This window comes from Ochotona princeps, chromosome 2, assembly GCF_030435755.1.
Source record: "Ochotona princeps isolate mOchPri1 chromosome 2, mOchPri1.hap1, whole genome shotgun sequence".
NCBI lineage: Eukaryota > Metazoa > Chordata > Mammalia > Lagomorpha > Ochotonidae > Ochotona > Ochotona princeps.
Window position 1 is genome coordinate 14228164 of NC_080833.1, and position 25287 is coordinate 14253450.

The 25287-nt window shown below is 41.6% G+C and overlaps 1 protein-coding gene across 4 annotated transcripts in view; it reads right to left on the bottom strand.

Moving 5' to 3' along the window:
- USP48 (ubiquitin specific peptidase 48) overlaps positions 1–25287 on the bottom strand; it is a 65908-nt gene that overhangs the window by 12840 nt on the left and 27781 nt on the right. For 2 of the 4 annotated variants that reach the window (XM_058676471.1, XM_058676474.1), the window contains exons 8-23: positions 23800–23933; positions 22749–22831; positions 21373–21552; positions 20186–20314; positions 19149–19298; positions 13828–14025; positions 12729–12843; positions 11781–11911; positions 8037–8108; positions 4899–5023; positions 4627–4749; positions 4289–4350; positions 3819–3929; positions 2907–3037; positions 2496–2602; positions 1044–1148 (exon numbers count right to left, since the gene is read on the bottom strand). In XM_058676471.1, the coding sequence (XP_058532454.1) occupies positions 1044–1148; positions 2496–2602; positions 2907–3037; positions 3819–3929; positions 4289–4350; positions 4627–4749; positions 4899–5023; positions 8037–8108; positions 11781–11911; positions 12729–12843; positions 13828–14025; positions 19149–19298; positions 20186–20314; positions 21373–21552; positions 22749–22831; positions 23800–23933 (1956 nt within the window). The remainder of the gene's footprint in view (positions 1–1043; positions 1149–2495; positions 2603–2906; positions 3038–3818; positions 3930–4288; positions 4351–4626; positions 4750–4898; positions 5024–8036; positions 8109–11780; positions 11912–12728; positions 12844–13827; positions 14026–19148; positions 19299–20185; positions 20315–21372; positions 21553–22748; positions 22832–23799; positions 23934–25287) is intronic. The other 2 variants (XM_058676478.1, XM_058676484.1) reach the window with 2 other exon arrangements.

A 25287-nucleotide genomic window follows, 5' to 3' on the forward strand; every position in this document is an offset into this window, starting at 1 on the left:
AGTGAACCAGTGAATGGAAGATCTCTCTTTCTCTGCCTTTCAAATAGAAAAACAAAATTATGAAACAATTTTGAACAGTTCCACAAGCCAGGAGAAACAACTGCTAACATATTCCAATGCGAAATTGCAATTAACATTTGTCTCAGGGAGACCAAGACTCAAGTCAAGAGGACTTTTCAGACTTTCAGTGTGAGAGACAGAGCAGGAAGCCCGGCCAGCCCTGCTCTGTAACACAGGCAGCAGATGGCCATCATGACGCTTTCACTCCTTCAGGGAGCTCGCTCTCCATAAGCCAACTGCACGATTTCAGCACTAAAAAAGCAAACAAATCTCTTCTCTTAAAAGCGAAACTTGAAATAGAGGAAAAAAATTAACAAATGCACAGTATCTATAGAATTTCCCAGAACAGTTTTCTGACTATTTGAGAAGCTGAACTCATCCATATAACATAACGAATGGGACACATTCCCACATTGTTTCTTGTCCTTAAGACAATTTTCTCCAGTATCACTAGGAACATGCAGAATACAATCAAGCAACTAAATGAGAGGGTAGAAAATCCCAACAGAAAACACAAAATAGACTTGAAGTATTTTAAGTGTGTTACAATGGAAAAGCAAAGTAGTGCATCAGCTGATCTGGTCACTTGATTAACATGTTAATTAGAGACACAGAAACCTCTTGTATAGGACTCCATTATGAATGCCACTGTTTATTTAAGAAAGTTTTACATCTTTTTTAAAAATACTTTTTAAATACTTACTCCAATGATTAAGTAACAAATGGATAAATGGGTCTTGCCTTAGTGTTCCTTAGCTAAAAATGTGTTACACTGTACTTCAGTCTTTCCTACTTGATAGCAAGGTTTTGAAGAATTTGGTCTGTGGCTTTCCAAATCAGGACTGCTGTAGCAATGCCAAGACAAAGGAAAACACACCAAGTGGGCCGAGAATCAACCTCCCAGTGAGCCTCCCAAGGGCTTCAGGCGGCTGCTCTTGGGAGGATGTCAGAAAGTGTAATGAAAAAGCAGCTTGGACACATACTTGATTAAAATCTGGATCTTTTTCAGAATCTGGTTTAGCTTCTTCCTTGTCCTCCTCCGTTTCCGAACCACTCACGTTCAGCTCCGGAGCCGAATCCTTCATCACCTGCAACATCACCAGGGACACAGAGAGAAGCAGTCAGCCACGGAAGCAGGGATGCAGACTCGGTGCTGGGAATTTTGGCAGGCAACTTGTACCCAGAGAAGAAACACCTTTATTTTTGGCAGAAAATAGAGTAACTCAAAAATTCGATTTCCTATTGCTTGTTGAACATGGGTACGACAGGGTCCCAAGGCTCTGGATTCTTCGACTGCTTTCCCGGGCCATAAGCAGGGGAGTTGGATGGGTAGTGGAACACCAAGGACACGAACTGGCACAATGTGGCATCCTGGGGCGTGCAAGGAGAAATTTTCACCACTGATCCATTGTGCCGGTCTTCCCTTTGATTCATTTTTAGTTACTGCGTTAGCCATAAATGTGTGAGGTCTCCATGGAGAAGTCACTGTGATCCAGGGGTATGTGTTATTTTGAGGAAGTTCATAGGTGTATGACACATCACCAAGTACACAGATTGTTAAAACTTTTTCAAGTTATCACAGTTCAGGTGGGAGGAGTCAGGAACAAGGGTGTGGAAGTGCTTTATTTCCAGCATACAGTAAAATACTGTCACTGAACTCAAATTAGGAAGCTAGGATACTATTTTACATTAGATGCTGATAATGACAGTATTTTTAAAAATTATGGAAACTGGAATTAAAAAGATATATTTTGGTATGAAAATTTTGGAATCCAACTAGTATTTTACCCAAGATAAATTTACTGTACACGTTAGCATTCGTGCTGCTTTGCCAAGCCATAAGCAGGGAGCTGGATAGGAAATGGAACTGCCTGTACAAAAACTGGTGGCCATATGGGACACTGACATTTATAGGTGGAGGGTTAGCTTTTTAAAAAAAATATTCATTTATTGTAAAGTAACATATACAGAGAGGAGGAGAGACGGAGAGGATGATCTTCCATCTGCTGATTCATCCCCCCCCAAGTGAATGCAATGGCCGGTACTGCGCCAATCAGAGGCCGGGGCCAGGAGCCTCTTCTGATCTCCCACATGGGTGAAGAGTTCCATGGTTGGGCCATCCTCAACTGCTTTCCCAGGACAAAAGCAGGGAGCTGGATGGGAAGTGGAGCTGCCGGGATTAGAACTGGTGACCATGTGGGATCCCGGGGCGTTCAAGGCGAAGACTTTATCCGCTAAGCCACGCCGCCGGGCCCTGATTTCTGTAGCTTACTGTTTAAATGAAAATAAATATTTCTAGGCCACTCTCACTTGACATGGCAATTCTGATGCCAGTCAGTTCAGAGGGCACAAAACATCGTCCTAGACTGCCCTTACAGAACACAGCAGCAGCAAGCTTGGTCATTGCTACTTGCAGCAACTCGAGGGAGCAGTACCTTTTTATTATCCACAACTTTATGGACGTAGATGGTGGCTTGGGTGTATTCACGTAGGTCCCTCTGCTGCTGACACAGTAAGCCTTCTCTGCACTCGGGACAGAGTTCTAAAAAAAAAATTAAAGAAAAATCGAAGTGACTAGTGAATTATGATCAAAGAAGCAAAGATCGAGAAAACATACACCAAAGTTATCAGAGAAAATGCATTTAACTATCTTTATAAACAATTATATAAAAAATAAGAAAGTTCACTTAATAGTCACATATTTAGCTGTACGTGTGGTACTGGTTCCTGCCTAGGGAGTTGGCACCACCATCCCAGCTTTCACATGAAGCACAGAACACAAGGCTGACACATCCTTTCCCTCTCCCATCTTCAACAATGGAAAGCACAAGCGGATGAAAACTTACTAGGCTCAGAAATATACTGTGCTTCTGAAGGGTTTGCATCTCCCAATTCAGTTTTTGTGATTTTAATAACATGATCAACAACGAAGAGTTTTTGTATCATTTGCCACTCACTGGGCCATATGAGAGCTATACTGTGCAAGAAAACACAATATGCATTAAGACACATGCAAATGAAGAGAGCTAACAAAAACCCCCTTAGTCTCCTAAACCAAAAACCAACACCAGTATTTATCGTAAAGCATTATAGGAAAAGTATACATTATCAGCAAGAAAAATGTTAAGCAATGGTACAAAAGCAGTGAAACTGAACATACTGGAGTTATGAGAATCTACATGATAAAAACTCCAAAATCTAGGTTGATTAAAGTGAGAAGGGTAAATACAGCATGACAGCATTTATGCTCAAACTTAAACCAATCCCATATGCACAGCAACCTGTTTAAAGGAATAATTTCTGAGGCAGAAAGCCCTCAAATTCAGGACAGAAAGCATCCAAAATAAAATGGTCACATCGGGGGCAAAATCCATAGCTGAGCTCTTTGGCAAATGTGTGACAAGCAGAGTGAAATACTGGTTGTGTGAGCCTGGAATGCTGGGGTCAGCTCGGCAGCTCCAGCTTGCGACACCTGGCAGCTGCAGGGAAAACTCGCAACTAAAAGCAGGCTGACTACGTGGCCATGGAGAAGAGGACACTGGGTCCAGCAGAGAGGACACAGGAGAGCGCGCAGCCTCTTGGCTTTCCAGGAGAAGCAGGTTTGCTTCCTTTCTTTCTATGATTATATAGGCAAGTGTTCCCTTCAGTAATGCATTTAGCCAAGAACTAATTTCTTAAAACAGACTGTTCACATCAGATGAGAACTTTTATTAAACATACTTCATTCATCATTAGAAACAGAAAAACCAGAAACTCACAGTTTAGAATCTTCTTTGGTCATGGAAGCAAATGTAAACATGAGCCCCCCATGGGGACACAGAAGTGCACTGTTCCCCACCGAAGACACTGGGCTACAGCGCGCAGGCTTTCTATTCAAAGGAGACAGCAGGATAAACGTAACATCTTATTGCAGGAAGAAAAACTTTTTTAAAAAAATACTAAGTAAAACCACAGCTGTGGTCATGCAACAAGGTGGAGGAATCCACCATGGTGGGAGGGTTTGGGGAGGGGAGGGGAGAACCCAAGTACCTAAGAAACTGTGTCACATAATACAATGTAATTAATGAATTTAAAAAAAAAAAAGAATAAAAATATTAAGTAAAAGAACCATTGAACTTTTACCAAAGAAAGCATATAGTGTACATTTAGCCAAACAGAATTCAACAACTTTCCTAATGTGTGGGAGCCAACCCAAATTGAAGGAAAATAGAAAATATCTGATTTCTACCTAACAAATTTCCGCCATTCTTCTACAAAGAACTGTGAGACAATATACAGGACATCCGTATCCTAGAATATGAAAGCCACAAAAAAAGCACACATTAATTCATCACACATTGAACACAAACTCTTTGAGACATACACTGTGATTTCCCTTTGGAGTGTTATACTAAAATGGAAATGGAGCTTTATACCAAGAGGCAGCCAGCTGGGGTACAACCTCCAGATCAGGTAACAAAACAGATGCGAATGAGCTGGGCTGTTCTCACCCATCAGGAATTTAGCAAGGGCTTTTCTCAAAAAACCAAGCTGAATTAATTCTCCCCTTTGTGGGGACCACTGTACCTCTGGCCAATTACTGAGACACGGTCTGTTTTTGTCCTGAAATAAGTTTGGAAGAGAAGTCTTTTGCTCGTTTGCAATCATCTTATGTAAGGCTTCGTTTTCTTCACCTTCTCTTTCTAAAATCTGAAAGAAAATGAAGCAATCAACTGTCTCCTGCTGACAGCTCAGGGCTCGCCTCTCCCACGCCCCCACCTGAAGCGTCATGTCAGTTCCCCTGGGAAGCTGCTCCAGGCAGCCGGCATGCCCTTTGCTCTGTCAGTGGAGCTCAGTACCTTGCACTGGGAACAACATTCTTTATGACTTGGAAATTCGGGAGCTTTCGGGAAGTACTGCTGCAGCTTGCTCCAGGCCTCTTGAGAAACAAGCCTTCTTTCATTTTCAGATGTGCATAACTCTCCTGGGGGGCGGGGGCGGGAAATCACGTGAAAAAAAGGAAAATAAACTGAAAAAGATATAGATTTCAAATTTCTTTCTTTCTTTCTAAGCTGGAATATTTCTCTTTTCAAAAACCTCTGAATTTTAAATTCTACGAGACAGTCACCAATCCCTATTTCACTTCCTGAATGCAAGTTGGGTCTGTAGTGGAAAAACCGGTAAAAAAATCAAGTATGTGTTTTCTCCCACTTGCTAGGAAGGAAGCAGCAAAGGGTTTTACTGGCTTCTAGGCGCGGTGGAAGGGGCTGGAGCACAACACCTCCTCCACCCGACATGCAAAGGTCATGATTTCCTACAGACTTCTCCCATCTGAGTGCCACTGAAAATATATTTTCAAGATTACTTCCAGCCCTCTCTGGTCTGCTTTCAGTTGTTCGTTTCAAGATAAGCAATGAAGCCGGTGCAACCATTTCTAGTTCCAATTTGCTTGCTAAAATTTGCAATTTGATTCAGAGATCAACTTAGATCTTCAAAATCCCAGAAGGCAACAAGAATAATACTTGCTATGGGTCATGACCACCTTTCTTCTTGGTAGATGGCAGGAAGGTCAATGTCGGAGTGACCGTGACCTTGGTCCCCGCCTCAGTTCCTGCCAGCCTCCATCCAGCTCTCCAGGGCCTCTCATCTGCCTCTATTTCTGCTTCTAGTTTTGATTGCTTCAACTGTTCCCAACTGGCAAATTAATGAGCTACACTTATGCCCCCCCATGCATCATCATCCAGGAACTGCACCTTTACATTTCCAAAGAACAGATTTGTTTCTGAGCTTATTGGCAAGGCACCGATAGAGTTCTTAAACATCATCTTTCTGTGTAACACACAAACTGTGAGGCTGACACACTAGAACCAAGTCACCAACTGTGGAGCAGCAAGGCTGCACCATGAGCCCCGGCCTGTGCCACCCAAGCCATACCCATGTCTAATGGCTTGAAACGCAAGCTTTCCCTCCTTCTGAGCTTTGATTTATTAAAATTTTTTTCACCTTTAACAAAGTCATTTCTAGAGAAATTAGCTCACAAGGCTGAATTTTATTTCCAAGCAGCCTGTTACATATTCTGACACTCACTCAAACAAAACTATTCCTTAAAAAAAGTTAATCATATTATTCAGTTATATAATAATAATCATACTAAGAAGTCAATGTTTTTAATTGGGAAACCAAAGCTATAAATCTAGACTCACTGAAAATGCAATCAGTAAATCTGCAGACCAGTAACTTGGACAAGCTAGTTAATCGTTCTTATGGTGAAATACAATACAGCCACAAAAAAAGGATTCACCACGTGTCTCTTCTACATCAGAAAAGAGAGGAAACGAAGGCATGGCAACATGAACCTACCAGTGCACTCTGCTGTCTCTATCTGCAGACAACTCCAAAGACAAAATGGATGTGGCACCTTGCTTTTTTTCTTAAGATTTACTTATTGGAAAAGAGGAAAGGAGAGTGACAGAGGAGGGACACAGATCAGCTTTCCAGTGAAAGACTCATTTCACAAGGCCTGCCAACAGGTCGAAGGTAAATGCCAGGATCTCATCTAGCTCTTCCACACGGTTGGCAGGGGCCCAAGGAACTGAGCCATTACTCCCAAAGGCAATAGCAGGAAACTGGATCAGAAGTGTAGCAGCCAGGACTCGAACTGGCACTCTGATGTTGGCTGTTGACCTTGAGACAGTCACTGCTACATAGGTGGATGTGGGTTATTTAAGAACAAATTTAATTCTTAAATCAGAAACCCATTTGAATAAGTCATTTTGCTACAATCTAGTTGGTAAAGGAACTTAAAGCCCTTTGCACTATTTCTTCATCTTATCTCTGCTCTCAGCTCCCCATTGGTTTAGTAACATTTAATATATCTGAATGAGGTCTGTAATCGCACAATAATGCACAATTATTTGTAAAGTGTTTAGAAACTCAATACCAAACAATAAATGTTATTCTTTAAATATTATTTCTCCAATTTCAAAAAGTAAGACAACTATACTTATGCTTCAAGTGAACACTAAGACTCAAGTAAGACAGGGACACACACAAGAGCACGCACTGTGTAGCATACTGAAGACACAGTACACAGCAGTCAGATAATGAATGTCTAAAGAAATTAAACCATCATGGGTTGGTGCTGTGGCATGGCAAGTTAACCCACTATCTGTGGTATCTGTATCCTGTATGGGTGCCTGGATGAGCTTCTTCTCTACTAAAGTGCCTTGGAAATCAATGGAACAAGGCCTGAGTGTTTGGATACTGCATCCACGTATGACACCTAGAAGATGCTCCAGTTGTCAGATGCTTCAGCCTGGCCTAGCCCCAGTCAATGTGGCGTTTGGGCAGTGAACCAAGTTGATGGAATATCTCCTCTGCCATACTCTCCCTGTTCATTCCTTCTTTCTCTCAAATAAATAAAAGTTTTAATTAAATCATCAATTAATATAACTTTTACACAGGCTTGAGTCCTGGTTCTGCTTCTAACTCAAGCTTCCTGCTAACGTGAAACCAGGTAGAAAGCAGGAAGTGGCTCAAGTGGTTGGGTCTCTGCCACCAACATGGCAGATCTAGGAGTTCCTAGCCCCTGGTAGCAGGCTAGCAAAGCCTGGGCTGATGGGGAATTGGAGGAGTTGCTGGCTGATGGTAACCTGTTTCTATGTCTGCCTTTCAAATACATAAATAATTAAAATGAACTGAAACATTAAAAACAAATACACTGGGTCCCAGTCACATGCATGGGAGACACTGATAGAGTTCTTTTGGCTCCTGGCTTCAGTCTGGCCCAGACCAGGCTATTACTGCAATTTGGCGAGGGAACCAGGAGTAGATATCTCTTTCTCTGACTAACTTAGCTTTGACTAAATAAATGGATAACTTTTTTTTTAAGAAAGGTAACATCAAGCACATTAACTCACTATGGCTGCCACAGTAGATCCCAAGATGAAAGGCAAGGCATTTACCGAAATATACAGAAGTCAACACTTCCTGCTTACCATGTGGACACAGAATGTCTTCATTGAAGTTTAACTCCTCTTCCTCTTCTTTTCGTTCTTCCTTTGCTTCATCTGATCAAAAGACACACAGACAATAACTGCTCTGAATTGGATATGTTTCCAGCTCAAACTAGAATATAAACTATTCTGCAGTTTGGGGCAAAGAACATTTTAAAGCATTCTGAAAGTTGCTAAGAACTATTTCTTTCCTTAAAAGGAAAGAAAAGTATCTCAGTGATGGTTAACTTTTTAGAGATTTTGGTTATGTAAAAGTGAGCCTTTGCTCAATTTGAAAAATAATTTTCATACCACTCTATTAATCCTAGTGAGAGTTGAGAGTACTGTGTCATAAACCAAACCAATCACCTACTTATCATCTCCTTCCACCTACTTTTAGAGCCTGAACAGAGCTTTTCTTGTTCACAACTCTTTCGATCACTGCTTTCTCATTCTTCTACTGCATGTTAGCATCAGTTTATAGCGGTGTCTACCGAAGACATTAGCAACTAAAGAAATCTTTAGTTTCAAGAGATCAGAACACTGATCCATGCATTTTTTTGAGGGTATACTTACTGAAAACATTCTAATATATACACATTAATTGCTATGTCTATACTTACCGCATACATATAAAAAATCACAAGTGAAGAAATGGGCAAAGCAAGGACCTGCCAGCTAATTTAGTCTAATACCTCTCACCAGCACATCAAATACTTTCTCAAATTAAGAGCCTTAATGATGACTCATTTCCATTTATCAGACTGATAAACAGACTCTTTATGTTGATAGAAGTTTGAGACCTGGGTATGTATGTGGCACAGCAATCGGGTCACTGCCTAGAAGGCCTCTATCCCAGCTTCATTATTCCCAATCCAGCTTTCTCTTACTGTACGTCCTTGAAGATGGCAGGCGACAACTGTCTGTCTCCCACACAGGAGACCTGGATTGCCTTTTTAGCTTTCAGCCTGTCTTTCTCCCCCCAACCTGCCCCCACAATTGCATGTATCTGCATAGTGAACAAGCAGATGAAACATCTCTCTGACTTTCAAATAAAATAAAAACAAATATACAACTAAGTAGCCTTCGCTTAGAAATGGACACAGAAACGAACCCCTTCAGATGCTTTCTGGAAGGTATTTAACAATAAAATCAATAAGCTCAGGATGTGGCAATTATGAATGTGTACCAATTCCTTGATCCAGAAATTTTTGGGAACTTATTCTCCGAAACAATCTTAAAACTAGACAAAGCTGTAGATAGGAGGGCATGCCAAGGTGTTTACTGTTCCTGGGCTTTCACACTAACTAGAAAAACTGGAAATAAAATCAGTTCATAAATGAACGCTATATTTTGATAGGGAGAGTTGTACAACTGAGTCCACTTGAGTACCACAATGACTATATCTTCTATAAAGCTTAGAAATTCTTGATATATTTATGCTGTTTCATGCTTTTAAAGTTTTTGAATGACTGAAAAACATGTACATTGTGAGTTAACATCAAGGCATCAAAGATAAGGAAGCTCCAACAGGTGGAAAACAAATATTGAATACACACGGTTTTATATTACTGAGACTAGAGCATGGATCTCCAAATGGGCCTGGCGGTGTGGCCTAACAGCTAAAGTCCTCACCTTCAATGCACTGGGATCCCATATGGGTACCCGTTCTAATCCCGGCAGCTCCACCTCCCATCCAGCTCCCTGCTTGTGGCCTGGGAAAGCAGTCGAGGACAGCCCAAGTCCTGGGGACCCTGCACCTGGGTGGGTGACCTGGAAGTTCCTGGCTCCTGGCTCCGGATCGGCACAGCACCGGCTGATACATTCACTTGGGGAGTGAATCATCGGACAGAAGATCCGCTCTATCTCTCCTCCTGTCTGTATATGCGACTTTGCAATAAAAATAAATAAATCTTTTTAAAAAAACTAAAGCTGATGTAAAATTCATAAATTATACAGTACAATAAAATAATGAATCCACAAGGGAAAAAAAACTCCTCACCACAAAACCACAGCTCAGGGAGCATGAACTAACAGTAGCTTAGGAATTCCCACTTTCTTATAAGGTAGTGGCACAGTAAGATCCCCAAATAAAATAGACAAAACAGAATTATATTTATAACATAATGAGCACACAAGCTTCAACTTAAGCCCTGACAGCTACTCTGCTTCCAATCCTCTCCTGCTAATGCACCTGGAAAGCAGCAGAAGACAATCCAAGTATTGGGGCTCCTGCCACACAGACAGGAGACTAGGATGGAGTTCCTGGTTTCAGCTCGTCCCAAACCTGGCTACTTTAACAATTTGGTGAATGAAGTAACAGATTGAAGGCTTTTGTTTCCGTTCTTCTATCTTTCAAATAAAGAAATACACAAACCTTGGGCTTGGTGCAGTGGCCTACCAGCTAATGTCCTTGCCTTAAATGCACCGGGATCCCATATAGGGGACGGTTCTGATCCTGGCAGTTGCACTTCCCATCCAGCTCCCTGGTTGTGGCCTGGGAAAGCAGTGGAGGACAGTCCAAGGCCTTGAGACCCTGCACCCACATGCGAGACCCAGTAGAGGATCTGGGCTCCTGGCTTTGGATCGGTACAGCTCCGGCCGTGGTGATCACATAGGGAGTGAATCATCAGGACAGAACAACTTCCTCTCTGTCTCTCCTTCTCTATATATATCTGACTTTGTAATAAACATTAGTCAATCTTTTAAAAAAAAGGAAAGAAAGAAATCTTGAAAAAAATCCTTTGACAAAAAGAGAACGTGGAGACAACTGCCCTCGAACCAAAAACTTGGCATCACGGTTTACGGAAAACTAACTGCTAAATTAGTAAATCTGACCAAACCAATCATCCCAATGTAAAAAAATTTTTAAAGGTCTAGTTTTTTATTGGAAAGAAAGATTAACAGAGATAAGGAGAGACACAGTGAAAATTCTTAATTCTGCTAGTTCACTCCCCCACAGTGACCACAGAACAGCTGATCTGAAGCGAGTTATCAGGAGTTTCTTTGGTCTCTCTAACAAGGTGCAAGGTCCCAATGTTTTCCCAGGCTATAAACAAGGAGCTGGATGGAAAATGGAGCAGTTGAGACATGAACTGATGCTCCTAAGAAATGCTGGTGCTCCGAAGTGAAGGAATAGCCAATTAAGCTACAGTGCGAGCCCCTACATATAAACATTCAAAATAATTTTAATGACTTAATTTTCTCTTGTCTTATAATATACTAATCATTAAATTTATGATTTACAATAGAACCCCCTACTTGAAATTCCTTGCTGAATTTCAAAAATAATAGAAGTCTTTGACCTTAAGCTATTTTTTAAGACCTTTGATTGATTAAACCTTGCCCTTAAAATTACAAGGGAGTGGGTGGTGGGTGGGTTAGGGGATGCTACAGCTTGCGCAGTTGGCATAGTGGTTAAGCCACCACCTTCAATGTCCATGTTCCACATTCCAGTATCTAGGTTCAGGCCCTGGCTGAAGATCCAACTTGAACTTCCTGCTAATGGCAGTATCATGGAGGCAGCAAGCGATGGCCCAAGTAGTTGTGTCCCCACCAGCCAAGTGGGGGACTGTGAAAGAGGTAAATCCCTGGTTTGGGTCTGGCCCAGCCCTACCATCAGATTACTTAGTGAACACATCAGTGGATGGAGTGCTCTGCAGTCCTGACTTCTAAATGAATGTATGAATAAATAAAACAAAACGATGTGCATGGGTGTCGGGCCCACCCTTCTGTCACAGTCCGTACCTTTGGGGAAGCTGGTACCATTCATCTTCCCGTTGCTTTGCTCGGCTTCACCATCTTGTTCATCCAGTTGTTCAAGAGCTAGCTGGCGCCAGCTCCTCAAGGAGGACTTCCCCACCCAAAACCCGTCACTACTGTGGAACAGAGAGAACGTTACATCATGCCAGTGCCCTTTCTTTCCTTGTGAAGGCCACATCTGAAAACAGCTGCTTGCACACAATTTCTTTATATACTTCTTTTTAGTGATTCTCATACCTTGCATTGAACTGCAGGTAACTAATATTTTACTTCCATCATAAATTTCTAGCATCTCTTCACCTCATTTGCATTTACACCATTACAACCAAAGGTTACTTTCTTCTGCTTGCCATATACAATTACATTCAGATACGTTTTTAAGCTGGTACAAAGACACTCCTACGCACAATTGCAGGCCCATGGCACTTAGGATACCATGTAGCTTGTTTGGAATGACTAGATTATTCTCTCTGGGGACAAAAAGCCCCAAGTCCCACCCCTACCGGCCTTTAAACTTCTGATCAGACTGATTCCTAGTCCCGAGGTTCTCTATGGAGTAGAGTTCAACATACTCGAGGGCATGCTTGAGTAGCCAACTTGAATAACGCACTGCAGCCTCACCATGGGGAACGCCTGCAGCTTCACAAGGCTGTTCTTCCCACTTCATGCAACGCCAGGGTGCAGACCAATGTTCTGCCTCAGACCCATACCACTGCTTCCTCTAAAGGACAGAATGCAGTTGTAAAGCGGTCTCATCTGACCTCCTTTCTCTTTGTCACAGGTAGAGAAATTACCCTAGTGGAGTGACCCTCCTTGGGATCTTCTAGTAGTCTACTTCATCAACCCTCCTGTTTTCAATGCACAATAAGCTGTTTGGCTATCAACTTCTTCAACAGTCTGTTTATCGTCAACAATGTATACTGTACAACATACCCCTTTACTGTTGCTTTGAGCAGATTGTTAACAGTTTTATAATCTTCATTTAGTTGGTTCTTCAGACGCAACACACGGCATCGTTCCACTACACATTCCTTACACAAGGCTTTCACTGCAGGCCAGAGGGAAAGGAAAGAGTTCATTCACTTGAAGAATTCCCATTTTATAAAACACAGACAAGCTCTGGCCCTTGTCTCAAATTTTGATGAGCTAGCATACAATCTAGGTTATCTCAGTGATAGACACAAGAAGATAGTCTTCATTGCCAACTGTGCAAAAATGTCAAATGTCACAATGTACTAACAGTTTGCTACAGCTGCTATAGGCTTTGATGTAAACACCGGCTCTGGGGAGAAGAGTACTCAATGTTTCCGATGGCTATACATTTAACGACATTCATGTAGATCCAATCCTCAAGGTATGGAAAAAGAAGGGCAAATTAAAAATTCACAGAAGTTCTAGGAATTGTATTTAATGTGATCCCTTGAAAGTAAAGCTTGTGACATGTCCAGATGCCTGCAGCTTAATGCTACTTTTACTCAGTGTGTTGTACAGGATCAGAAGATATCATTTGATTTAGTGAGGGTGGAGAAGAGATGAGGTAAGCGCCCTTCTGATTTCCTAAGCCTGATCTACAGACTGGAGGTAGACAGGGCCTACGCTGTCAACTGCTCAGTGAAAAGAACGACAGGTCAAAGAGGAGTGGCAGATGGAAGCAAACGGCCCATGGATACTGTGCTCCACAGTCAAGGCAGACTCGAGCAGCTTCTACAGCAGCAGATGCCATAACACAAAGTCAGAGACAAGGAATCCACCACATGAAGGTTCAAAATCATATGCAAACCAACAAATTCTACCACATGGTTTCCCTTCAAAGGCCTATGTTATCTTAGAGACAAGGGAGAAAAAAACAAAAACAAAGAATACCAAAGTTGCATGAATAGCATGAATTGCTTAACTGCTACAAAGAGTTGCTAAGTGTAAGGAACATTCAGTCTGGTGGCTGAGGCGAAATCATTATAAAGCTCACTCACAGAGACTGCAAGACTTAAAGCACGACACTTTGTTAAGCAAACAAGATGACATCCTGAATTACCAGTTAGTCTTGGACCTCCTCCGTATCTACTATAGAAAATGTCGGCCGCGTACTCAGATATCCTCTTCATGATGGATATTTTATCTGGGTGAAGCTTGTCATGGGAACACAGGCAAGCATGATTATCAATAGGTTTGGTAGGTGTTGATTCATCCAACCACTTCTGGAGCCATTCCAGGGAGACAAACTCATAGGGTTCTGGGGAAGAAAGCAAAGCAAAGAATCCATGTATTTTTAGAGTTTTCCCATCATGTGACACATTCATTTTCCTAAACAAAACAGAAAACCACAAACTGTCCAAAGTTAGCAGAGAACCATTTGATGAGCAGGACAAGGACCTCCCCCAATTTCAGGAGCCTTGCAGAGTATCCCAGGGCCTGCTTACTACCCTAGGGGACCATTAGGCATTGTTAACCATATTCTGCAGGAGGCAGCATAGAGAAGCGTCTTGCTTGATGGCATAGCAGAGCTTTAATCAGGATACGTGCACAATTTATAATCTACAATGGTTTGTAAAGCACGCAACCTCAAGTGCTACTACGTTTATCTGAACACTTCACAAAGATGTAATATATTAATACACTTCAAAACTGAGAAGCTAGACCAAGTTCTAGCACAGACAGCTGTGATATCTGCACCCAATATGTGCATCGGTTCAAGCCTTGGCTCTTGCAGCACCCTACTGATGCACTTGGGGAAGTATTTGGATCCTGTCACCACATGGGAGATCTAGATGGGAGTTCTAGACTCCCACAACATCCCTGGTCCAGTCCGGGATCTTGTGGCTGTTTGGGAGGTGAACCAACAGAGGGAAGCTTCCTTCCCGTTTCCCTTTTTAGCTCTCAAATAAAGAAGTTATTTAAAAATTAAATCTCGTTAGCCCAGTGGAATCAACAAGCTCAGCCTCAGCCATGATGAAGCTGATGTCAACTAAGGAAAGGTGCTCACTAGCCCTATACAAATCTATACCATGTTCTAGTCCCTGCATTTCTGCTTAAGAACGTAACGTACTTTAAACAGGTTCATGGATGAAGAACACTAGAACTGATTTATCATCAATTCTGAATTGATAATTGCAAAAATGAACGACAACAGTGAATACTTCAATAAGAGGTTTAATTTGGGGAAAAAGAAAAATGAAAGATAAAGGACCAGCCTTGACTGCTTATGAAGAGTCCCACAGAGCCCCAGCATAAAACATAAGAAAACAGAGGTTGAATTTGCCAGTTTATACTGTGTACTACTGCTGATAAAATCTGAAGGGGACTTCACCACAAAATCCAATTGAAGCACTTTTCTACTCTCCTGAGCTACCCATGAAGAAAGCTAACCTTTGCCTTAGTGTAGAGTACTTCAAGTTTATTAAAGCAAAATTTGGAACTGCGGACCCTGGATGTGGTGAAAGGAGCAGAGAGAAGGGGCCAGCCCGAGTGCTGCTGCCAAGAAGGTAAACATCAGCAAGTCACTTACACTCTGTATGCTTCAGGCATTTTATTTGTAAAATGAAGGTAATAATAATATTTGCCTTCTAGCTAACTCTCAGGTTAATCACACATTCACACATTATATAAAAGAGGAAGCCTTAAGATGCAGTACAGGTAACACAGTTGTAGCATTTTTAATATATAATAGTAGTGTCAGTCACATTCCAAACATTTCCCAATTTTGTAAGCTATTTACCAAGTTTAATTAATCAGAAATAGTGCACTGTGGGTACCAGGAATGCAAAGATAAATGATCTGTGAGAGGAAAGCAAAAGTCTTAGCATAAGCATCCTTTGCCCAAGAAGCCACAGTGATGAGAATGCTGAGTAACTGAAAGGCTACCAAAAAAGGACTGCAATTCCCTCATGTTCTACTTCCCAGGCAGCTGGGGAGGTCTGAGCCAGGTGGCGATACCTGCCAACTGCTAACAGGAAGAATATACCACAAGCAACCCGACAAGGAAAGCAGTCAATCCTGTCAAGGGAAGGAGTATAGGAGAAACATCCAACTCTCCTTCCTGTCAGTTTACTATCCAGCAACAAGCAGATTCAGAGAGGCTTAGTTCAAGGCAGCCTTTTCCACTACACAGAATTTCCTAGGGAAGCTTGTTGTTTTTGAATAGTATAGTATGAATTCAATATAAGGTTAAAAAACAAACAAACAAAAAAACACCCCATGTACAATTTTATAGTGAGAAAAGAAGAGAGCAGAGACTGATTCAGCACATCTTTTATTATCGACTCAGCCAGCTTTCCAGATTTCAGTGTAGTATGCTGGGGGCCCAGGGAAGAAGAGTGACTGCGGATAGAGGTATCTCATTACATTTTTGATGCCTGTTATTATCAAGAGCTGCACTGAGAGCTCTATCAAAGCTTCCCAGAGAATAGAAATTGAGCACAACTCTTCCAAATCCAACAGGATTTTGCTTGCGGCAAGATTTTGGTATAGCAGATACTTCTGTCCGCTAGTCCTTGTGATCTAGCACACTACCTCAGCATAGCGCTTTAGGCGTATGAACAGCTAGCTATCAACTGGGAAAGAGAGCTAACTCATCACAAAGCTAGACATACTGAATTACAAAAAAGCTCATAACATGATCAAGCAAAAAGGCAACAGTAGCAGCTGGAACTGTGGTGCAATGGATTAGGCCTGCCGCCTGTGTAACACTGGCATTCCATATGGGATGGCCAGAATGCTTGGGCCCTGTCACCAACACGAGAAACCTGGATGGAGTTCTGGGCTCCTGGAACAGCCCTAGCTTTAGTGGCCATTTGGTGAATGAACCAGGAAATAGAAGATCTCGTTCTTTCTACCTGTTTTTCCTCATCTCTGAAACTCTTTTCAAATAAGTAAATTGGGGGAGTGGCTCAACTAGCTAGTTAATCCTCTAGGTAGTACCGGGATCCCATTTGAAGACAGGTTCTAGTCCTGGTTGCTCCAATCCCCATCCAGCTCCCTGCTTTTCGCCTGGGAAAGCACCAGAGGATGGCCCAAAGTCTAGAAACGCTGCATCTGCATGGGGACACAGAAAAAGCTCCTGAATCCTGCCTAGATTCAGCTGAGCTCTGGCCACTACCACCATTTTGGAGAAGTGAACTAGTGAATGGAAGATCTTTCCGTTTCTCCTTTGTGTAAAATAAACCTTTCCTATAAATTTTTTTCCAAATAAATTTTTTTTCAAATGTTTCTAACTAAAGACAAGAACAATAGAGTTTTGACCTCAACAAATTCTCTTTTGGAGTTAACTCTGAAACAATGAACCACCAAAAATATCGGAAACATGTTTCAATTTAAAAGATCCAAATGGTTTATGTCCCAGGAACAGTCAGATTTTTTAGAGTAAGCGGCCAATCCTCTAAATATATTCACAAAGGTGCCGCCATTGTGGTGCAGCACATAAAGCCGCGGCCTGTGACTCCAGCAGCTCATGTGTGGCCTGGATCATGTCCCAACTGCTCCACTTCTGATCCAGCTCCCGGAAAAGCCGAAGATGGCCTCAATGCTTGGCACCACCAACCCATGTTACAGACCAAAATGAAGCTGCCTGTTCCTTGCTACGATCTGGTCTACCACTGGTTGTTGTAGCCATCTAGGCAGTAAACTATCACATGAAAAAATGTCTCTCTTTCAAAATAAACCACCAATATTTTTAAAAAATATGTTCACAAAGTAAGATTCAGAGATTGGGATGCTCAAAATCAGGAAAACATGGACTTTCCGCAGTGTGAAATTGTTACACATAAAAATTGTTTAAACCTCTTATTTTTATTGGAAAGGCAGATCAATTTTAAAGAGAAAGATTTCCCATCTGCTGGTTTATTCTCGAAGTGGCCACAACAGCCAGATCTGAGCTAATCTGAAGCCATGAGCCTGGAACTTTATCTGAGTTTCCCACACAGTAAGGGTCCCAAGGTGTCAAGCCATCCTTGGTGCTTTCTCAGGGCACAAGCAGGGTGCAAGATGGAAGTGGAGCATCCAGGACAACAACCGGTGCCCACATCGAATCCTGGCACTTGCGACTTGGGATTTAGCCATTTAGCCTACACACCAGGCCCCCAAGAATATATATGCTTAAATTCTTTCATTTTCTAATTTTTATTGGAAAGGCAGATTTACAAAGAGAAGAGTGAAACATCTTCTATCTGCTGCTTCATTCCCCAAATGGCTGCAATGGCCAGAGCTGAGCGGGTCCAAAGCTAGATGCCAGGAGCCAGGAGCTTCCTCCATGGCTCCCATGCAGGTGCATAGTCCCAAGCCTTTGGGCTGTCCTCCACTGCTTTCCCAGGCTAGATGGGAAGTGGCATTGCTAGGACATGAGCTGGTGCCCATAAGGCAGCCTGAAACATGCAAAGGGAGGACTGTAGCCACTAGGCTACCATGCCATGCCCTAGAAAGAACCTCTAAATACTATGTTAGACCCAACAATTCATATCTATTGCTTAAAGCTGCATCAGTAAAGAAAAATTCAGATACCAAGAGTGCACTGCGGCTTAGATGGTTAGATCAGTTTTTCATACCAGCATCCCATGATGGATCTTTAGTTTGAGTCCCAACTGCTCACTTTTGATCCAGTCCCCAGTTAATGCATCTTTGGGGAGGCAGCAAACAGCCAGTGGTTCAAGTACTCAGGCTCCTGCTATCCATGTGGGAAGCCAAGATGGAGATCCTAGCTCCTTAGCCAAGCCCTGCCTTCTGTAGCTACTCAGGGACTGAGCCAGCAGAGGGAAGATCAATAATTCCCATCCTGCTGCTTTGCCCTTCAAACAAATAAGTACATTAATAAATGTTTTTACAAAGATGTTAGGTTTAGAGATTCAAATCAAAATATAGTACGGCATCAGACTTGAAAAACTTTGTGGCGACACTAGGTAAATTTGAATAAAACATACAATAAAAGAATGTAATAGATAGTGCACAATAATCCAAAGAAATCAGGGATCAGCATAAAAAAAAGTTAACCTAATAATATCAAATTTTTACTCATGAAAGAGTTCCTATTAATACTGTCAGGGCACAAAGAACAAAAAAGAAAAAAAGAATAGGTGAACTGTTCCCACAGTAACCCAACACACTGTTCTTTAATTACACTGAAGTATCTCACCAATTACAAATATCAGCAGGAGTCCTGTCTGTACAGTGCTGACCTAACCTTACAACCTATGAGCCCATTGTCAGAAGTACCAAGTCATCGTTGGATTACATAGCAATTTTGAGAGTGAATATGCTGGTTTTAGTTGGTTTTAACAAAGAGTAGGGAAAAGTCTGTTCATGTACACTGTGAACATAAAGAAACAAGGCACTTATGGCAACAGTGCTGTCCCAGAATATCTTACAGACCAGCTCCAGCAGGCAACCTTTGGTAGAGCTCCTTAACCTCTTCGTGCTTGGCTTTTCCTTTATCCACACTTTGCTTACGCATCTCAGCCATTTCAACACACCACTCCTCAAATTTGGAATTATCCCGATCTACCAGCTCTTGAAGAAAGGCTATTCAAAACAGAAAGACAAACAACAACTTTTATCCTGGCTTTCAAAGACCTCTAGTGAGCCATGCTGACCTGAAAACTGTATCATAGTGGTTAAGACATTGGTGGCAACTTCCTACTGTGGTCTTCCTTCCTGCTAGAGACCTCCAACCTAAAGGAAAAAGTAAACTGCAGACAGCCACTAGAACAATGCCAGGAGATCCCTCCACCTCACTCTCCATAGCCTCCTTGGTAATGGCTCAGAAACACACCTTCAAAAGAAGTGATACCACAGAGCTGGGAGTAACTCTTCCGTTTAGTTTTTGAATCTAGGAAATTTTATTAACTAAACCTCACCAGTACTCTAGAAACTGAGCAAAATCAAATGTCCTGATTATCTTTGCTGATATTCTTAAATATTGCTCTTTGATGTTAGTGGAGGTAACTCTGTCCATGGTTATTACATTTGAAAAGATTACCACATTGAAACACGGTGGTGATCATTTATACATTAATTTGCACCAACATTCACCATATCCCATCAACCTATTATCATAAATAACAGCTCTCTTACACCTGTAGGCCACATTGTGGCACAGTGGGGGTATGGTACAAATTGCAACATTGGTATCATATATGGTTTCTAGTTTGAACCCTGGCTTCCCTATTCCAGGTACCTGATAATGCACTTGGAAAAGTACTGAAGGACAGGTCAAGTACCTGTGTCCAGCTCCCATGGGAGGTACCTGAATGAAGTTTCTATTTCTTGGCTACACACTCCCACATACCCAAAGCTGAGGCCACCTGGGGAGTAAACCAGTGGATGAAAGAACTCTCTCCCTCTGTCTTCCGTAACTCTGCCCTTCAACGTAAATAAAACATTGCATACAATTCTAGAGAATGTCTTACCTGGCACTTGCACGGGCGTGTTGGGCTTTTCTCGAGTTTGTAGTCTGTAAACTAACATGTAAGCATTGCGAGAACAATGTGTTCCTTTGCCACACTTGGGTTTACGTGTCTGGGACTTGGAAGGTTCTGCTGAGGTGGAGAAATCAAAAGATGACTTAATTAGAATGCATAGTTTGCTCATTGCTTAAAGAATGGCACAGAAGGCAACTACTAAAGTAGACACTACTCCCATCAACAAATCAATGGAGAAGCATAGAATCTGTGTGAAGAACTCAACACATAACATTCGCTACTTCATAGTCATTGTATATTTAAATATTTCCTTTACTTTTGATCATAAGTATTAAGTAAGGCAGAATATAAGCGGTGAGTATTTTCTGATAACACAATAATCATAATGGTCTATCATGAAATACAAAATGACTCCTAAATGTTCAGGACAGAATGCAATAGTGACTGTCTAACAGAATTCAGTGAGTAAGCATTTTTTAAATTTTTTGTTTAAAATGGCAAATGAAAGCTACAGTATATACTGCATGAAACAAAGCTACTGGAACAGCAGAATGGCAAGGAAAATGACAGGCCTGGTGTCTTGCCTAAACCCGTTTTAAAAACTGAGGATACCCCACATACAGAAGATAGCACAAACAAGGTTTTCAGTCACATAGCACTCTAAGATGAAGACAGAATAAAAAAGCCTCAGGAAAAAAGTCCTATTAAAACCAACACCTAATTATTCACACCTTTTAGCCACCTTCAGCTATATCTCCATTTTCAACTTAGAAAGGATACCACCAATTAAAAAAACTAAAGCTGTTAAGAATTTGAGTATTGGGTCCTTAACAAGTTTCCTTATCTAAGAAAAAGGACTGTAAATTCCACAATAAATTGAGTATTCATCAGTTTTAGTTTAACACTCACCATCTCCAATGTCACCTCTCCCAGTCACCCTGGTGAAAACTGATTTGCCTTCGAGCTTTACGGAAGGCCTGACTGTAGAGAAACCACCTCTGCAGTATCAGTTTATGTTTTTAAATCACACATTACCAAGAAGAAGCTCCGTGATTGTATGTTAAGCAAATTTTAAGTACTCTAGTTAGTCAATAATAATCTATAATAATCTATGACAAATAATTCCAGTAAAAAATTTATATTGTAAAAGGGCACTCACAACTTAAAGGTTTTACCTAGATCTTCCTCAATCCCTAGTTGTAATTTCTTCCCCTCCATCTTTTCTATGTCTTCGTCGTTAAACTTGTACCATTCGCCGGACTGGGGATCTTTCACATGGGCGATGTAGTGGCCAGAATAAGCACTCACTCCTCTGTGGATGAGGACCGCACTGAGTTCATACACATATGACCCGCCTAGAGAAGCGAGGGAGAGAACAAGGCACATGTTGCCTAACAATACTTCTGCTATCCAGAGCCTCAAGTATAATTATAGGCATTCAATAGAACTCAAATAATGCCATATAATATTTTAAACACTAAAACTTGGCCCTGGTTCTAATCCTGGTAGTTCTGCTTCCCATCCAGCTCCCTGCTAGTGGCCTGGGAAAGCAGTCATGGGCGGCCCAAAGCCTCGAGATCCTGCACCTGCATGGGAGACCTGGAAGAGGAATTGGGCTCCTAGTTTTCGATCAGCTCCAGCTGTTGCGGCTGCTTGTGGAGTGAATCAGCACAGGGAAGAACTTCCTCTCTGTTTCTCTTCCTCTCTGTATATCCGAGTTTCCAATAAAAATAAAATAAATTAAACATTAAACCTAACAAGATAATGTTGAGGGACAATCTCTAAAGCAGCAAACTATAAAATCTACTGCTGCAAAACATACTGATGGGGTAACGTGGCTTTCAGGCCACTCAGGCCTGACAAGCTTCACCACATGCTGAAGCCTTCCTGTTCCAACTGGCTGAGCCATACGCTCACCAAGATTCAGTTGTCCATAAACCTCATGTTACAAAAACTGAGGGTCCAGCACAGTAGCCAGAATCCTATATGGATGCCTGTTCTAATCACAGCAGCCCCACATCCCATTCAGCTCCCTGCTTATGGCCTGGAAAAGCAGTAAAGGACAGCCCAAAACCTTGGGACCCTATATCCATGTGGGAGATCCGGAAGACCCTCCAGGCTCCTGGCTTCACAGCAGCTCAGCTCTGGCCATTGAGGTCACTTGGTGAGTGCATCAGCAGACAGAAGATCTTCCTCTCTATCTCATCTTCTCTGTACATCTGCCTTTCCAATACAAATAAATTTAAAAAAAAAGAATGCTCAGGGGCCAGGACAGTGGCATCTTGATTAAAGCCACCATCTGCAATGCTGGCAGCTCACTAGGGTCACACCCACCTCACCTTTTCATTTTACACAAATTCTTTTCATGGCTTTCATTACTCAGGCACTGATGAACCTCCTAATCACTGTTATGCTCTTAAACTCACAAAACAGAAGTAACAACTCTACTTTAGTCTAGTCGTTGACTAATGAAAGCAAATGCGAAACAATAAACCGCTACAATACAAATCGCTTCTGTACACTAGTTTTTGTTACTTAGAAAAAACATTACCTTTATGTTCCACATAAGGCTCCATGTCCAATATTTCTGAGAAGCCAATGTAGGTATTCAGTTTTTTCTTATGTCCAGTTTGCCTGGCCAAAAGGACAGTCGATTATATCGAAAACCACCGTAACACAAAGTATAGTATCTACTACCTTAATCGATGTAAAAAGCTAAGTTTCTAAATTTAGCAATGTTGATCAAAAGCCTGTATGATTCAAACACAACGCTTGATCAAACGGTATGAGTCCACAGCATTAACCCCAAAAATCTAGTCCAAATTTTTTCAATCAAGTAAAACAGACTTGTGCTTATTCATAAAGGTATACACATGTCTCAGCTATATGTTAGCACCGAAAAATGGGGCAAACGGAGACTTTATGATGGACCATATCAATCAGTGAACGACCTCATCGAGCGAAACTGGCAGCGATTCATAACTGGAGAACTATTAACACCACTCGAGCACATATCTCAGAGCATGCCCCACATCCGGGACTCGGGGTGGGCGGGAAACCGGGTGGGGCTTCTCCCTTAATATCCCCCCTTTACCACAGATACAAGATGGAAACAATATGGACATAATAGTATTGCCCACTTCCCTATCCCCCTGAACCTTTTTTTTTTTCTTTTTCTTTCTTTAACTGTAATTAACTATGAAAAGATTGTCAACAACAACACAATAAAATAGATTATAAAAAAAAAAAAAAGGTATACACATGTGCAAACATGGTCTTTAATTGTAAATGAAAGCGTTTCATGGACTTAAGAAGGAGTACTATTACGAGCAAAACAACCTGAAATACACAACAGTTCAGGATACCAAGAAAATAGAGCTCCTTGCCATTAATACATTCTCAGAGTATTAGAGTCCTTCCTTTCCTGGTTCCCAGTTCCATCTGGCTGACTGCTTAGAAATTCCATGATAACAAATCCTGAAATACTGACATTTGCTCTACCCATAATTTCCATTCTAGATCTAGAGTTTTCCATTAGAATCATTTTGCTATCTGGCTATGGTAAAATTCTATTCACAGATTGAATGAACAATGAAAACTACCTGTCAAAGACGAAACGCATCAGCTGCAAGTTTAAAGTGCAAGGCAGGCTAAGAAGTCGAATTTTCCTTGTTGCATTCTGTTTGCTTTGACAGTTTTCACAGAAGTATCTGTTGTCCCCTTCCAACTTTTCTTCCTGATCAGAAGACATTAGTTTAAGAGGGAAGAAAGAATAAAAACAAGTGATAAAACTTGATATGAAACATAGCTTATATTCAAACTGCTTCAAAATCAACCTATTAAGGCCCATCGCGATAACGTAGCAGTTAAGGCCCTCACCTTGGACCACCAGGATCCCATATGGGCACCAGTTCTAATTCCTCTGTCTCTCCTCCTCTCTATACATCTGCCTTTCCAATAAAAATAAATCTTTTTTAAAAAAAAAACAAACTAGTAAAATAAGGGATTGCAATATTAACAGTGTCTACTTAATTGTGATGATCAATTTGTATGCAACACTATTAAAACTGCAAAACAATTGGGTAGAAATTACATATACATATACATATGTGCATACATATATAAACACTGGAATAAAAAACTGTGGCTTCTACATGTGTGTAACTTCATTCGATCATATCACAAGATAAAATCAATAAAATAATGCAGAAACTAGGTTGCTGTGGCTTTTAAAACTTATATATATTAGTTTCTGGATACAGACTATTACCACAAACAATGGAATACTGGCACCATCACCGCCTTCACTTGTCTTCCAGGACACCAGTCATTTATTTTCCTCTTAACAGCCAGCCCTACTCCTCCAAACTTCCTTTGCCAGTTGCTCCTATCTCCCTGTTCATTAACCACCAGGATGTGAGGTGCAATCCTAGGTACTCGCCTCTCTCCATTCCGTTGGGGATTCTGTCCAGCCTTATGTTTCCCCCTGGAAATGTAGCACTTTCAAACGTAGCACACTAAAGACAAACTCCTGACTCCTCTCCTGAGCATGCTCCTCCCACTGTCTGTTCATCACAACAATGGCACCTCCTTTCTTCTTGCTGATCACATTAAAAACAAACTTATCAGCTCTACTTTGAAAATGCATCCAAGTGCCAAACATTATCTTTTCAGCCAACCCCTGTCCTAAGAAGGTTCCCTCTCTCTGTCTCTCCCCAGTTTAATTAATCACTTTTAAGTCAGCCCGGTTATCCTGTTCATACTGACACGCCATCAACAGTGTCACCTCAGTCTTCACACACAATACAAGCCCAAATGCCAACAAAGGCCTACCAGGCCTAATCTGTTGGGCCCTGTTCTTACCTCTGACTTGCCCTTCCATCAACTGCTCCCTGCTTCCTCACCCTGGCTACACTGACTTCCTTGCCAATCCTTAAACCACGAGCACTTTCTCTACTCTAGCTCCACACTCGTTATTTCACCCACCAGACACTCCTGTCATGATTCTCATACAGCTCATTTTTTCACTTCACCACTTTAACTCAGAATGAACCCACCTCACCCTCACAGCAACCATATTCCCCAGCACC